The sequence below is a fragment of the Pristiophorus japonicus genome, chromosome 21 (assembly GCF_044704955.1).
Source record: "Pristiophorus japonicus isolate sPriJap1 chromosome 21, sPriJap1.hap1, whole genome shotgun sequence".
Lineage (NCBI taxonomy): Eukaryota > Metazoa > Chordata > Chondrichthyes > Pristiophoridae > Pristiophorus > Pristiophorus japonicus.
In genome coordinates, this window is record NC_091997.1 from 75844425 (window position 1) to 75860704 (window position 16280).

General features: G+C 48.3%; 1 protein-coding gene across 1 annotated transcript in view; it reads left to right on the forward strand.

Moving 5' to 3' along the window:
- Window positions 1–237: 237 nt before the first annotated feature.
- Window positions 238–16280, forward strand: part of LOC139234120 (lysyl oxidase homolog 1-like) — a 118279-nt gene continuing 102236 nt past the window's right edge. The window contains exon 1 of the mRNA XM_070865077.1: window positions 238–1622. Within this exon, the coding sequence (XP_070721178.1) occupies window positions 386–1622 (1237 nt within the window). The 5' untranslated portion in view covers window positions 238–385. The remainder of the gene's footprint in view (window positions 1623–16280) is intronic.

Below are 16280 nucleotides of genomic sequence, written 5' to 3' on the forward strand. Positions count from 1 at the left end.
TGACTTCCAGTTTGGGCAGTGCATGTTTTCCCCAAAAAAAATTAAAACGCGTCGGGCGCAGGGATCGCTCGGAATCCCCTTTGAAGAAAAGTCCATTTGCGCAGGAGGCGAGTTGCTTCAGCCTTTGGAGCCAGTGAGTTGCTGGACCAAGCGGTGACGGGTGTGAGCAGGGAGAGAGAGAGAGAGAGTGAGAGAAGGAAAAGGAGAGGGCGGCACACACACACACAAGGCAGTGGTTGCATTAAGTTTCACTGCAGAGCACATGAGGCACAGAGAAGCTGCCTGGGACCTCGCCTCTCACCTTCAGCCCTCTGGCAAGATGTCCAGGCTGCAGCAGCGCATTGCTGGGGAGGATCTGCAGGACCTTTGAGGCTCTGCCGCCTTTATGCGGAGGAGGAAGAGGGAGGAGAGAGGATCAGAAAAGTTTCTCGGGGCAACTGGAGAAGTTGTGGCGATGGAAGGAGCGTGGCGCCTGCTGGCGCGGGCTCTGCTGGGCTGGTCAGTTTCCTGGTTAGTTTCCCTGCCTCTCCAGCCGGCGCAAGTGGCGGCTCAACAGGGGCAAGGTGGGGCGAGCGACGGGCGCTGGAGGCAGATGATCCAGTGGGAGAACAACGGGCGGGTGTACAGCCTCCTCAACAGCGGCTCCGAGTACCTGCCCGCCGGCCAGGCCGCCCCCCAGAGCCACCCCAGGGTCTGGCTGGGGGGCTCCAGCAGGAATCCCAGCAGAGCCCCATTGCGCCCCGCCGGCACCGGCCGCCGGCAGGCTCCCTCCCAGCCGGGCCGGGTGGGCTCGGAGACGGTGAGGGGTCAGACCAGGCACCCGTTCGGCTTCGGCCAAGTACCCGACAACTGGAGGCAAGGCACCTTTGGCGACCCCAGCAACACCCACAGGTACATACCGCCCTCCCCGAGGCAAGACAGCAGGCAGAGGCAACGCCAGCCCAGCTCCTTCCCCGAACCCTCTTTCCTCCAACCCTCTTACCCGCGTTTCCCGGGGGCCCAGCCCTCTTACCCCAACTCTTATGACCCCAGCTACGAGTATGGCTCACCCAGGGGCTTCGACGGGGTGGACGAGGGAACCCCTTATCGCAGAGTGCCTGGCAGCTTGCCCTTGGAAAGTGGGGCTTACCCTTACCAGCCCAGGACCAGGTACGACGAGTATGGAGAGAATGTCTACCCCTACCGACCCCAGGACCAAATTCCCGTCCAGGAGCGCTACAACGTGCCCCAACAACCTTCTGCCTTCGATGGGCTGGACAGGAGGTACATGCACAGCCTGTACGACGAGAGCAGGGACCCGGCAGCAGAGGACCCGTCGTCTATTTTGCCCTCTAGTGCGTCTGACCGAAGCCCCCCCGTTCAAGCCCCTGGCCCGTCCTCGGGGGCTGGCTATTTTGGCCCGCGAGCGAACGCCGAGGGCACAGGCGCTGGGTTCTACCCACTGAGCCGCAACGTCCCAGTGGACCCGTACGTCTCGTCCCGCAACATTGGGCCAAGTGGCCCTGTCACAAACTTGGAGCAGTACGCACTTCCGAGAGCGGATCCCAGTGAACAAGTGAGGCGCCAGATACCTGTGCGTATGGCCCTGGGCAGTGTATACAGACCAGACCAAATTGGCAGAGGTACGGTTTTCAAACTGTTGTGTAACCACTTGTCAAACAATAACTTGTCTTTGCTGTCGGGAACACAATCGGACATGAAATTACTGTTTTCTTCAAACATGAGTGAAATTCTTGAAATGCTTGCGTGACACGTCACGATTGTCCCCCAGCGCATACATTAGTGAGAAAGATAAACCACTGAAGTTAGCATGTTTATTGGGTAAACACATACCAGCAGGTGAGGATTAAAACACCTTGTATGATTAATTATTATCCTGTATTCATTACAAATGCCAAATCAATATTTGAAAATCTTTTGGGCGGTGCTGTATGTGTTGGAAGCTGTAATATTCTGGTTCCACTGCAATCTACTTTTTTTTTCCATTGGTAAAGAAAAATCTGCATTTAGAAAGTGTCTTTCATGACCTGTGGATGTCCCAAAGGCGTTTTACAACCAACAAAGTACTTTTGGAGTGTAGTCACTGTTGTATAGTAGGAAATGCGGCAGCCAATTTGTGCACAGCAAGCTCCCACAAATGCCAATTTGCAACAGTACGTTCTTCCGCGAGTGGGGCCCACTGGGGGGGGACTGAACAACTGGGGCGCCAAATTCTTGTGATAAGATAATTGGTGATGTTGATTGAGGAAAAAATATTGGCCGGGAGAGAACGCCCCTGCTCTTCTTCGAAATAGTGCCATGAGATCTTTTGTTTCCAGCGGAGAGGGCAGACAGGGCCTCGGTTTAACGTCTCATCCGAAAGATGGCACCTCCGACAGTGCAGCACTCCCTCAGCACTGCACGAGAGTCAGCTTAGATTCTGGAATGGGACTTGAACCCACAGCCTTTTGACTCAGAGGTGAGCGTGCCAGTCTCTAGTCCAGCTGCAGTGGATCATTGGGATAGAGTTTCTCAGTGACAAATGAAAATCCTGCGGGATTTCCCAAGACATTTTACACATGGTTTCATTTCATTGTTTTTCGGTTTCCCTAATTGCTCGTTAAATATCACTTTCCTTATGAAGTCACAATGACTTTATATTGTAGGCATTCCCTCAAGGATAATATTACAGTTACAGAGCGATGATAAACTACAGGGTTCAAAGACTGAATCTAGTTCGAGTTAAGAATGTTTTTCTGACTGGAGGGAAGTCTGCAGTGGGTATTAGGACCATTGCTTTCCTTGTTATGTATAAATGACCTGGACGTGGGTATAGGGAGTAGAATTGCGAAGTTTGCGGATGATGCAAAACTTAGCAACATAGTAAATAGTGAGCAGGATAGTAGCATAAATCATGAGGACATAGACTGCTGCAGACCTGGCTGGCTTCCCACGTTCTACCCTATGTAAACTTGAGGTGATCCAAATCTCGGCCGTCCATGTCCTAACTCGCACCAAATCCCGCTCACCCATCACCCCTGAGCTCGCTGACTTACATTGTCTCCCGGTTAAGCAACGCCTCCATTTCAAAATTCTCATCCTTGTTTTCAAATCCCTCCATGGCTTCACCCTTCCCTATCTCTGTAATCTCCTCCAGTCCCACAACCCCCCGAGATGTCTGCGCTCCTCTAATTCTGCCCTCTTGAGCAGCCCTGATTATAATCGCTCAACCATTGGTGGCCGTGCCTTCCGTTGCCTGGGCCCCAAGCTCTGGAACTCTCTCCCTAAACCTCTCCGCCTCCCTCTCCTCCTTTAAGACGCTCCTTAAAACCCACCTCTTTGACCAAGCTTCTGGTTACCTGCCTTAATTTCTCCTCATGTGGCTTAGTGTCAAATGTTTTGACTCATAATACTCCTGTGAAGTGCCTTGGGACATTTTACTACTTTAAAGATGCTATATAAATACAAGTTGTGGTGGTTGTTATTGAAATGGGCAGACATATGGCAGATGCAATTTAATGCGGATAAGTGTGAAGTGATGCACTTTGGGAGTAACAATATGGAGAGACAGTATAATCTAAATGATACTATTTTGAGGGGTTGCAAGACCAGAGAGACTCAGGATTGCATATTCACTAATCTTTGAAAGTAGCAGGGCAAGTTGAGAAAGCGGTTAAGAAAGCCTATGGAATACTTGGCTTTGTAAATAGGAGCTTTGAATACAAAAACAAGGAAGTCATGCTAAACCTTTACAAATCTCTGGTTAACCTCGCGTTTACCTACAGAGTCTGTAATGTATGGACTGGTGAGTATGCTCACAGGTTTGTAGAGCTGTTGCATTGTGAGTGGCTTAGCCAGTCACATGATGTTCACAAGACTCAATAAAACCCCAGCCAGTTGGGTTTAGGGATCCACGATGAGGCATGCGGTTGTGAGCCTGGTGGATGAACTGGTAATGTGTAGTGTGATTGTTAAACAGTTGCTAATAAACTAACTAGCTCTTACTAGCAATTGCTGTGAATTCTTAAGCAAAGGACCCATGAAGCAAATACATTGCAGAATCTTACGGGGAAAAATTCGGTACCAGCCCGTTTGGGAGCGAGGTGCAGCGATATGCACTGGACCGGGTAGGAGGGGCTCTTCCCTGATTAAAGGGAAAGGCCCAAGCTGCAAACTCTGCAGCAAAAGGAGGGTCCTATCTGGACCACTGGGGAGTGGGGATGCCATGCCAACAGCCCAACACTCAAGCAGTGTGCCGGGCTGACCGATCGTGGCACATTTGAAGCACCAATGAGGCACACAAAAAAATCAGGGAATTAATTTTTTTTACCATGGCACAACTCCCCTTTACGATTCACCCCGCGAACGGCCAGCTGCCCGTTCCATGTGCCCCGAAGCGGTCGCTGGCATCGCCTGGCGCAGCTTCAGGGGGAAATAACCAATTTAGGGTCTGGGGCGCTACCGGGGTGCTGCGCTTGCGATGACATCGGCATCGCCGGCGCAGCGGAGCGGGGCGCCACGGGTTACCAGCGCCCTAAACTCCTGTGGAATTTAACGGGAGTCGTCAGTGATGAAGTGCCCGGGCGAAAAGTCGTTAGCTCCCCCGGAGAATCTGCTTTCTGAGGGCTGGTGGGCCCTGGGGTCAGTCGGAGCTTAATTGCATTTGCCGAGGGTCATTGGCAGATTGGCAGCTGCTTTGCAACCTCGAACTCCAGGTTAAAAGAAGCCAATGTGAATTTTTTAAATATACTTTTGCCACTTTGAACTGTGACATCTGAAGTGGCTCAATCAAAGCTATATATATATATATATATAAAATGTACATATATATATAATGTACATATAATGTACTATGTGTTTAACCTTACTTCCTGTGTCGAGTCTTTTGATCGCCATTTTATGTCATCTTTGCCCATTGTAAATTCTCATGCCCACATTTCAAATCTAATTTTCCTATTTCTACTTCCACTATTACAGTCTGTTGATGAACTAATTAAACCACTCAATGTTTTATGTTGAGAAATCTCGAATGTCCAAAATAACCTTCTGAACAAAATACTTCAAAAATACATATTTCACAATACATGCTTAAATTTATCGAAGGAATTGCATTCATGTCTTTTAATACCTTCATTTGAGTCTTTAGTTGAAGGCAGAAGTTTCCCCATAGCACCTGGGCTGTTACTTGGTATTTCTCACCAGAGTTGTGAGCCGAAAGCAAGGCCTGTAAGTCAGAGCATGTGCAGGGAGCATGATTTCCCAGAACCCATCAACGAGCCAAGTGGTTGGAATATACATAAGAACATAAGAAATAGGAGCAGGAGTCGGCCATTTGGCCCCTCGAGCCTGATCATGGGTGATCTGATCTTGGCCTCACCTCCACTTCCCTGCCTGCTCCCCATAACCCTTGACTCCCTTATTGTTCAAAAATCTGTTTGTCTCCACCTTAAATATACTCAATGAGCGCTCCCTCCCTCCCTCGCTCTCTCTCTCTCTCTCTCTCTCTCAGTCTCTCAGTTGCTCTCAAAATTTCTTTCATTGTTTTCCAAAATTATTTGAAGGAAAACTTGAGGAAACATTTCAAGTGCTGTATTCAGGTAAAATGGACGTTGACTTTTTTTTCAACAGAGAGAGGCTGTGTGCGTGTTTGTGAGTGAGTGCGAGCGAGTAAAACAAACAAACATGACAAGCTACTCATTACATACCTGTTCTAGCATTCATCGCTACTAAGATTATACTCTTTAAACTTCAGATAGCGTATTAAGCTGAGGGAGAGAGAGTAAACAGGGCTCCTTAACCTAATTGGAATTCTTCATTTAAATAAACGAGTCATTTTTAAATTTTGAAAGTAAACAGTGAGTCTCCAACTATTACTTGACTATCATATGTGTGCTGTTTAGAAAAGCCTCATTTAAATGGTATATCTCACCAAACGAGGTCCTGTGCTAAATGTCACAGTGTTGGTGAGGCTTTGCACCCATTGAGTGCCTTATATAATGGGATGTATATGGGGCGGGAGTTATTTGGAGCAAGGTTGCTGTTGTTTCGTGAGATGTATTCTCGTTGTTTGGTATTCAGTGTCTCTCAGTTTGGGCATTGATCATCTTTGCAGACTTGTGTTTCCCTCTAAATTTCTGCCTTTTTTTTTGGTTGAAGCCTTCAGTTTGCGACCACATACTTTTCTGGCGTCTTGGCCGTTCCTGCTCGAGTTCACAAAGTTGGACGAGAATCACTATGGGTGTTCCCACAGTGCTGCATGAGTTGGATGAGGAGGAACGGTTGATGAGAGCAGCCTTGATATGGTGATATATTGGGCCCTCTTATGAGAACAGGCTTACTCCCGTGTTTTGCTTTGCCTTTGGGTATTGTTCCTTTTTTAGTCACAATGTGCCAGCCATTACAACAGGGTCTGTTGCATTCATAAAACAAATTGTTCTGGTTTATTGGGTACGGCACTGATTTTTACAACTACAACAACAACTTATATTTATATAGCGCCTTCAACATAGTAAAACGTTCCAAGGCGCTTTACAAGAGCATTACCAAACAAAATTTGACACCGAGCCACACGAGGAGATATTGGAGCAGATGACCAAAAGCTTGGTCAAAGAGGAAAGAGATGTAGAGAGGCGGAGGGGTTTAAAAGAAAGACTTACATTTATATAGTGCCTTTCATGGCCACCAGATGTCTCAAAGCGCTTTACAGCCAATGAAGTACTTTTGGAGTGTAATAATGTGGGAAACTTAGCCAATTTACGCACAGCAAGCTTCCACAAACAGTAATGTGATAATGACCAGACAATCTGTTTTTGTTATGTTGATTAAGGGATAAATATTGGTTTAGGGAGGGAATTTGAGAGCTTAGGGCCTTGGCAATAGAAGGCACGACTCCCAATTGTGGAGTGATTGAAATCGGGGATGTTCAAGAGGCCAAAATTAGAGGAGCGCAGATATCTCTGAGTGCTGTGGGTCTGTAGGAGATTACAGAGATGGGGAGGGGCGAGGCTGTGGCAGGATTTGGATACAAGGATGAGAATTTTAAAATCAAGGCGTTGCTTAACTGGGAGCCAGTGTAGGTCAGCGAGCATAGGGGTGATGGGTGAGCGGGACTCGGTACGTGTTAGGACACGGGGCAGCCGACTTTTGGATGACCCCAGGTTTGCAGAGAGTAAAATGTGGGAGGCCGGCCAGGAGTGCGTTGGAATAGTCAAGTCTAGAGGTAGCAAAGGCATGGATGAGGGCTTCAGCAGCGGATGAGCTGAGGCATCACCTACGTTCAAAAAAAAATGTGGACTCTGTCTCTTTTTAAAAAAAAATCCTGGACGGTGTCAAACAGGAACAAACAAAATAAGATTACTGGCCACATTTCTGTTAGCTTGGTAAACAGTGAGGGAATCTATGTAGGTACAAAGAGCTGCAGTGTGGGATTAGGGTCCGCACATGTGACTGGGAAATAATGAATAAGAAGGCGTGTGTCTGACGGCAGTTTTAACCAAGCTTTTTTGATTGAAATGTAATATAAGATCGTCACTAATAAATCCAATTGGGCATTCAGGAGAAACTTCTTTACCCAGAGAGTGGTGAGAATGTGGAACTCGCTGCCACAGGTAGTGGTTGAGGAGAATAGCACAGATGCATTTAAGGGGAGGCTAGATAAGTACACGAGGGAGAAAGGAATAGAAGGATAAAAAAAAGGACTTGCATTTATATAGTGCCTTTCACGACCACCGGGTGTCTCAAAGCGCTTTGCAGCCAATGAAGTACTTTTTGGAGTTTGGTCACTGTTATAATGTAGGAAACGCAATAGCCAATTTGTGCACAGCAAGCTCCCACAAACAGCAATGTGATAATGACCAGATAATCTGTTTTTTGTTATGTTGATTGAGGGATAAATATTGGCCCCAGGACCACGGGGGCGGGGGGGGGGGGGGGGGGCTAACTCCCCTGCTCTTCTTCAAAATAGCGCAGTGGGATCTTGTACCTGAGAGAGCAGACGGGGCCTCGGTTTAACGTCTCATCTGAAAGGCGGCACCTCCGACAGTGCAGCACTCCCTCAGCACTGCACTGGGAGTGTCAGCCTAGATTTATGTGCTCAAGTTCCTGGAGTGGGACATGTACCCAGACTCTTTTGACTCAGTGTGCTACCCACTGCGCCACTGCTGACAGAAGGATAAGGTGATAGTGAGATGAGGAGGCTGATGTGCAGCATAAATACCACAAGTACCAGTTGGGCCGAATGGCCTGCGTCCCTGCTGTGCATTCTGTGTAACCATGCCACAGTTGTAATTGGACTTTCAGCAAAGTTGTTCCATTAGTAGACTGACACGCTGATTGCAAAGGTTGCTTCTGCAGAAGGTGAAGCTGAATTCTAAGATGAACTCTCAGTCAGTGAAACCCGCATACACTTGTACCTTTAAGCTCGATACTGCCATTCGATGCTGTATCACATTCGCCAATCTGCAGATGTAGGGAGAGAAAAAAAATCCCGTTACGTTTTGAGTCCCCAATACTTTCCCCCCCCCACTCCTGCTCGCCTGGAGCTGCTGGAGGACAGCAGGTCCTGGGAATACATTCCTCACGTGGGACTGAAGCCAGATTCCATCCCTGTCTGACATCCACATTGTCAGAGCGCAGGTCTCTGGTCGGGAGTGAGAAGCTCGGGTGCAGCAGTGGAAGGAGAGGTGCATGAAGGACATGGGGGTCGAAATCGGGATGTGGACGTCGCCCGTTACCGCCGGCGATGGGCGGCAAAGGCCTGCCATCGTCGTTAAATGGCGTCCATGTCCTGGCTGAAATTGCATCGGGCTCGTTGGCAGAGGAGCCAAGAGGCAATGCTGCACCAGCTAATGCCACCCGCGTGGTGAGGTCGTCCAGCGTACAATGTCTCTGTGACGCCTCTGCCGCGATATTTGCTTTGTACGGGCTGCCGTACCGGCAACATAACCACTATGGCACTGTTCCCCCATACGTAACGATTTCCCTTACACCTTGGGAAAGCTTACAGGCGATTGGGATTCCCACAGCAAGTACGTGAGGAATCACACACTGTCACCCAGGGTGGACATGGGGGTTATAGAATTAGGGCTAGGTGGCAACTGCAACCTCCTCATTGGCCTCACATCCAAAATGATAGTGTCACTGGAACACTGCTTGTCTTCAGAATCTTATATGTTTCAATGAGATCACCCCTCTCATTCTTCTAAACTCCAGAGAGTATCGGCCCATTCTATACAATCTCTTCTCACAGGACAACCCTCTCATCCCAGGAATCAATCTAGTGAACCTTCATTGCACTGCCTCCAAGGCAAGTATATCCTTCCTCAGATAAGGAGACCAGAACTGTGCACAGTACTCCAGATTCCACTCCAGAGATTTGAGCACCAAAATCTCAGTCTTAAATAGCTGACCCCTTATCCTGAGACTGTGCCCCCATGTTCTAGACACTCCAGCCCCAAGGAAACAACCTCTCAGCATCTACCCTGTCAATCCCCTTCAGAATAGTGACTGTCGGGCTAACTCATTTGTGACTCTCCTGTCAATAGTCCCAAAAAGTGGCCATTTTGAAGGGCGGAACATTTTGCTTTTAAATTGAGGAAAAAGTAGGTGAAGGGTCGTAGTCCAGAATGCAGGTCACCATCAAGGTTGAAAGAACTGTTAAATGTTTGGAGGCCCCAGTGTATTATCTCCACGTCCACTTGCCCTGCCACTGGCAGATGACTCAACACGTGGCGAAAAAAGCCCACTTTATGAGCCCTGCGCATTTCTGCCAGTGTTACAGAAAGGAGAGCCTGAATTCCCGTTCCCAGTATAATGGCATTTGTCAAAAGACGGGTAATGATTCTCGTGTCTTGGCACTGAGGAAAAAATAAAAAAGGAAGACTTGCATTTATATAGCGCCTTTCACGACCACCGGTTGTCTCAAAGCGCTTTATAGCCAATTAAGTATTTTTTGGAGTGTAATCACTGTTGTAATATAGGAAACGCGACAGCCAATTTGCACACAGAAAGCTCCCACAAACAGCAATGTGATAATGACCAGCTAATCTGTTTTTTTGTTATGTTGGTTGAGGGATAAATATTGGCTCAGGACAAATATTGACCAGGAAGAACTCTCCTGCTCCACTTCGCAATAATGCCACGGGATCATTTACATCCACCTGAGAGAGCAGACGGGGCCTCGGTTTCATTTCTCATCCAAAAGACAGCACCTCTGACATTGCAGCGTTCCCTCAGCACTGTACTGGAGCGTCAGGCCTAGATTTTTTATTGTGCTCAAGTCCCTGGAGTGGGACTTGAACCCACAACCTTCTAACTGAGAGGCGAGAGGGCTGCCCCCTGCGCCACAGCTGACAAAGGTCAAAGTTAGAAGGCCAGACTCGTAGTCAAACCATTTGTTCGGTGAAAAAAGGAAAAAGGATTTCAGCTAAATTCACTGAGTTTCCTGATTCAACCAACCTCGCTGTTGAGGTATCCGTTTCATGTCACTTTTATTGCTGATCGCATTACAGTCGGTTCCCAGTTCTGTTCCTCCCATTCCACTGCTGTTTGATCCTGGTATTAAATCAATCTGGGAGGATCTGATGTCTGGGAAACGTCTCTTACTTTTAAAACTGTGTACAATCAGACCTCCTGCCGCACCAGATAGAGTTTGGTGCTGATTTAGAGGTCAGAAGTGCTTAAAGAGTCTGAATGAATGTTTGATCACTGGGTGATCCATGAGTGGATGAGGCTTGCATTTATTGTGAGCTTCACGTTGAGGGACTTCACCATTTTGGAAAAATGCACTTCCGATTGAGGGACTGGTTAGGGTCATCATCATCTTAGGCAGTCCCCTGGAATCGAGGATGACTTGATTCTACACTAATATGAGTTCTAAATGGGGTTGTCCATCAGGATCTTGATGTTGCAGGTCCCGAACTTCATCTTAGAGAGTGGAAGATGGCTGTGTGTGAATTCCTTTAACGTGGGGTGGCCGTTGCACACCAGCCACCACATGGGCTTGACGGAGCGAGGTCTTGATCCAATGGCAAGGGGAGTCAAGACGATTGGAGACCAAGCTCTGCTGGCTGGGCCTAGTACACACACACACACACACAACTCTGAATCTAGAAGTCTGGGAACGCACTGGCCTGCAGACTTCTGTGCAACCAGCAGGCAGCCGAGTGGGAGGGAGGGAGGGCTAGGTGGGGAGGAAAAGATAAAAGGAAAAATCAGAAATGCAAATGCACACATACACACACACACACACACACACACACACACACAGTGTTCGGGTTCACTCTCGTGTTAATGGGGATTTGTGCCCATGTTTCTACTGGAGGGTGAATTGGGGAAGTATTGGCAGGTGATCTGTGGAAAGGAGAGAGAGAGTGGTCTCCCTGTACTGCTAACAGGCTAGCCAGAAATGACATTGGTCCGCGGTGATGATCCAAGGGTAGTCTCTCCCATCCTTCAATTTCATTGAAACGGAGATCATTCTTAGAGGGCTTGACAGGCTAGATGCTAAGAGGCTGTTTCCCCTGGCAGGAGAGTCGGGAACTCGGGGTCACAGTCAGTATTCCCACAATGTTTATTTTGGTACTCGGCCCCTTTTAACGGCCCGTACAAATTTGCACGTATGCGCGTTTTTTCCATTTAAAAGCCGGTGACCATCCTGCACGGGACCTTCAGGCCACCGCACGGCCATGCATCTTAACGGGAACATTGGTCACAGTCTCAGGATAAGAGGTCAGCCATTTAGGGCTGAGATGAGGTGTATAAAATTATGAGGGGCCGAGATAGAGTGGACAGGAAGGACCTATTTCTCAGCAGAGGGGTCAACAACCAGGGGGCATAGATTAAAGTAATTGGTAGGAGGTTTAGAGGGGATTAGAACATAAGAACATAAGAATTAGGAACAGGAGTAGGCCATCTAGCCCCTCGAGCCTGCTCCGCCATTCAACAAGATTATGGCTGATCTGGCCATGGACTCAGCTCCACTTACCCGCCCGCTCCCCGTAACCCTTAATTCCCTTAAATCCCTTATTGGTTAAAGATTTGAGGGTAAATCTTTTCACCCAGAGGATGGTGGAGGTCTGGAACTCACTGCCTGAAAGGGTGGTAGAGGCAGAAACCGTCACCACATTTAAAAAGTACTTGGATGTGCACTTGAAGTGCCGTAACCTACACGTCCACGGACCAAGAGCTGGAAAGTAGAATTTAGGCTGGGTAGCTCTTTGTTGGCCGGCGCGAACATGATGGGTCAAAATGGCCTCCTTCCGTGCTGTAAATTTCTATGATTCTATTCTATGAAATTTGTTCACTCAGAGCCTAGTGAATCTTTGAAATTCTCTACACCAAGATGTCTGAGATCCATAGAATTTTGGATACCAAAGGAATCGAAGGATATGAAGATAGGGCATTGAAAGTGGAGTTGAGGTTGAAGATCAGCCATGATCTTATTGAATGCTCGAGGGGCCGAATGGCCGACTCCTATTCCTATGGTCTTGCACTCTCCCTCAATTGAATCAGATGTTAGAAAACGATGGCCAAGGATTTTCCATCTCTGCCAGCCACTGAATTTCACCCAGTTAATTTAGAGGGCAGAAAATCACAGACGGACGTAGAAGCAGGAAACTCCAGCCAGTAATTTTTACGATCTGCTTTCAAAGTGATGGAGGCTCAATAACCTTATGTTAAAAAAAAAACTCGCCTAATTCTTGAATGTTGTTTTGACGTGAAAGATCCCACGGCACTATTTCGAAGAAGAGCAATGGGAGTTATCCCCGGTGTCCTGGGCCAATATTTATCCCTCAATCAACATCACTAAAACAGATTACCTGGTCATTATCACATTGCTGCTTGTGGGATCTTGCTGTGCGCACGTTGATTGCTGCGTTTCCCACATTACAACAGTGACGACACTCCAAAAGTACTTCATTGGCTATAGAGCGCTTTGCGATGTCCGGTGGTCGTGAAAGATGCTATATAAACGCAAGTATTTATTTCTTTTCTTTGCTAATAAGCTATCGGAATAAACTAATGTTCAAGTCAGATTTAATCAAATAATAATGCTTTCCTTCCAGTTTCTTCAGCCTTCTCCTACTCAGCACAGCTGACTGGTGCAATCGCTGCGGAGGGGGAAGGTGACGGGTCACATGGCTTCCTCGAATTGATTTGCTTCAAATCTTCGAATACCTTTTCATGCCTCTCGCAACCTCTAATTCACAGCAAACCTCATTTTATTTTGGTTTGTAGCTTAATAGGTTACCTCCATCCCAATAGTTACTTCCTCTTCTTAGGCAGTTTCCCCGGAGTCGAGGGATGACTTGCTTCCACACTAACATGAGTTCTCAGGTGACTGATGAGACCAATGCGGGACCTACAGTCTCTGTCACAGGTGGGGCAGACGGTGGTTGGAGGGACGGGTGGGTGGGGGGGCTTGGTTTGTAGTACGCTCCTTCCGCTGTTTGCGCTTGGCTTCCGCGTGCTCCCGACGAAGAGACTCGAAGTGTTCGGCGCCTTCCCGGATGCTTCTCTTCCACTTTGAGCGGTCTTGGGCCGGGGATTCCCAAGAGTCAGTGGGGATGTTGCATTTTTTCAAGGAAGCTTTGAGGGTGTCCTTGAAGTGTTTTCTCTGCCCACCTGGGGCTCGCCTGCCATGACATAGCTTGGAGTAGAGAGCTTGTTTCGGGAGTCTAGCATTGGGCTTGCGGACAGTGTGGCCCATCCATCGGAGCTCGTCGAGCCTGGTCAGTGCCTCGATGCTGGGGATGTTGGTCTGGGAGAGAACGTTGATGTTGGTGCGCCTATCCTGCCAATGAATTTGCCGGATTTTGCGGAGGCAGCGTTGGTGATACTTCCCCAGTGCTTTGAGAGTGACCTACACCGCTTCCCTCCCCATTCCAAGTCTCTATTTTATTGATACCAAGGTCAGTTCTCCTTAGAACGTTCCACTTTGGCCCCTTCTAACTCCCAGGCTCACTGCTCCACAGCACTTTCCCTGTGCAACATCCTCATGCTAGTGAAATCAAGACTTATTGCAAAGCCTCTTACTCTGACGCATGATTTCACAGGATCCCAGGTCAATGGGCGTTCTTGCCTCTTTCACTCTTCCCACCCCTTCTCACCCCTTCTCCCCAACTCTTTCTACATGGTTGCACAGCTGTAATACAGACGTCACATGCTGCCTTCCTGTGCCACCTACATGGCCCCTTATACTTATTTTGCAGGCTCAGCAGCAGTCTTTAGTCTTCCAAGAGTTAGTGGAGCCAGAAAGCTGTGAGTTTTTAACTGGTGCTCCCCGCTGGAACTCCTGGCGTGGAGAGTAGGTCCATTTTCAGGACTTTGAATTTTTGAATAATGGGGCGGGTCTAAGATTCAAAGCCCAGGCTGACAGTCTGAAAATGGTTCGGTTGGGCCATCCATCGTTGTCAATCAACGTGGTGACTTTACAGTGCATGTGCATCACCGTGCTCTCTCCCCTCCGTTAAAGGGGAGAGATTTGATCGTTTTTAAAATTTTGGCCACTGGTCTACCAGGGAGGGTGTCGGCCGAACCTGGGGTCAGTGTTTTGCCGGCCGATTGGCAAAAATTCTTACATTGTGGCCGCGGCAGTGGGCCCTCCCCTTTAAGGGCCGCCGCGCTGCCGGGCCGTACTCAGTGCGGAGATGGTGCACCGACAGAGAAACCTGCCGGGGGCACCGCGCGGCGGGGGATCGACGGATCGAGCTGAAAATGGATAGCTAAGTATTTATTTTATTTGAAATTGGCGGTGCAACTACTTGGGCGGGATGGGGCCCAGGCCGAAAAATCCCCGACCTGAATTTAGATCCGGTCGGCCTGTTGACCCCAAAGCGGCGGCCATTCGATTTTTAGCAATGGCCGACGCAAATGGGCATTAACAGGTCTCTTTGAGTCCCTGACTCAGTATATCTGAATATATTCAAGGCTGAGATCGATAGATTTTTGGACTCTTGGGGAATCGAGGGATATGGGAGATCGGGCGGGAAAGTGGAGTTGAGGTCAATGATCAGCCATGATTGTATTGAATGACGGAGCAGGCTCGAGGGGCCATAGGGCCTACTCCTGCTCCTATTATGTTCTTACGTTCTTAATAGTAAAAGGCCTCGCCGACATTATTTGTTCCTCCTGCAAAACAAAACCCCTTTCTGTATTCCAGTAAATAATTGGTGCGTATTAAGGATCTGGCTCCTGGCTTGCACAGTCTTATCTGTGTTTAGATGAATGGAAAAGAAAAGCACTGATTTGCCACATGTGGTTTACAGTTGAAAGATCCAATATATCTGTATAACCTTGTGATCACACAACCGTGCTCGTAAATTTCCATTGTGCACAGTGTTTTTGTTTTGTTTACCGCAGCAAATTGTCAGAAAACGCAAAGCCCTGCCAGGAACAGATTGCTGAATATCTCGGCTTTTCTTTGAGTAATGTTTTTGAAAAGGTGGGCAGAGGAAATGTTACAAGGACACCCTCAGAGCCTCCCTGATAAAGTGCAATATCCCCACCGGCATCTGGGAATCCCTGGCCAAAGACCGGCCCTAAGTGGAGGAAGAGCATCCGGGAGGGCGCTCAGCACCTCGAGTCTCGTCGCCGAGAGCATGCAGAAATCAAGCGCAGGCAGCGGAAGGAGCGTGCGGCAAACCAGACTCCCCACCCACCCCTTCCCTCAACGACTATCTGTCCTACCTGTGGCAGAATCTGTGGTTCTCGTATTGGACTATTCAGCCACCTAAGGACACATTTTAAGAGTGGAAGCAAGTCTTCCTCGCTTACGAGGGACTGCCTATGATGATGATGATGATGATGAGTTTTTGAAAAGGGAGAAAAGTGGTCTGAAATTCAGATAAATGGTTGTAACCCATCGCCCAAGCTTTTCGGGCACCCCTCCGAACTTCGCCTGCCCTGGCTCCTGTCTGTGAAGAGGTGTGGAACATTCTTTGCAATTATAACAGTGCCAGCCAGTGGCTCAGTGGGTAGCACACTCGCCTCTGAGTCAGGAGGTTGTGGGTTCAAGTCCTACTCCAGCGACATGAACACAAACAAATTCTAGGCTGCCACTCCAATGCAAAGTTGAGGGAATGCTGCACTGTTGGAGGTGCAGTCTTTTGGATGAGATGTTAAACCAAGGCCCTGTCTGCCCTCTCAGGTGGACGTAAAAGATCTCCCGGCACTATTTTGAAGAAGAGCAGGGGAGTTATTCCCAGTGTCCTGGCTGATATCTATCCCTTAAAGCAACATCACTAAAACAGATGATTTGGTCATTATCACATTGCTGTTTGTGGGAGCTTGTTGTGTGCAAA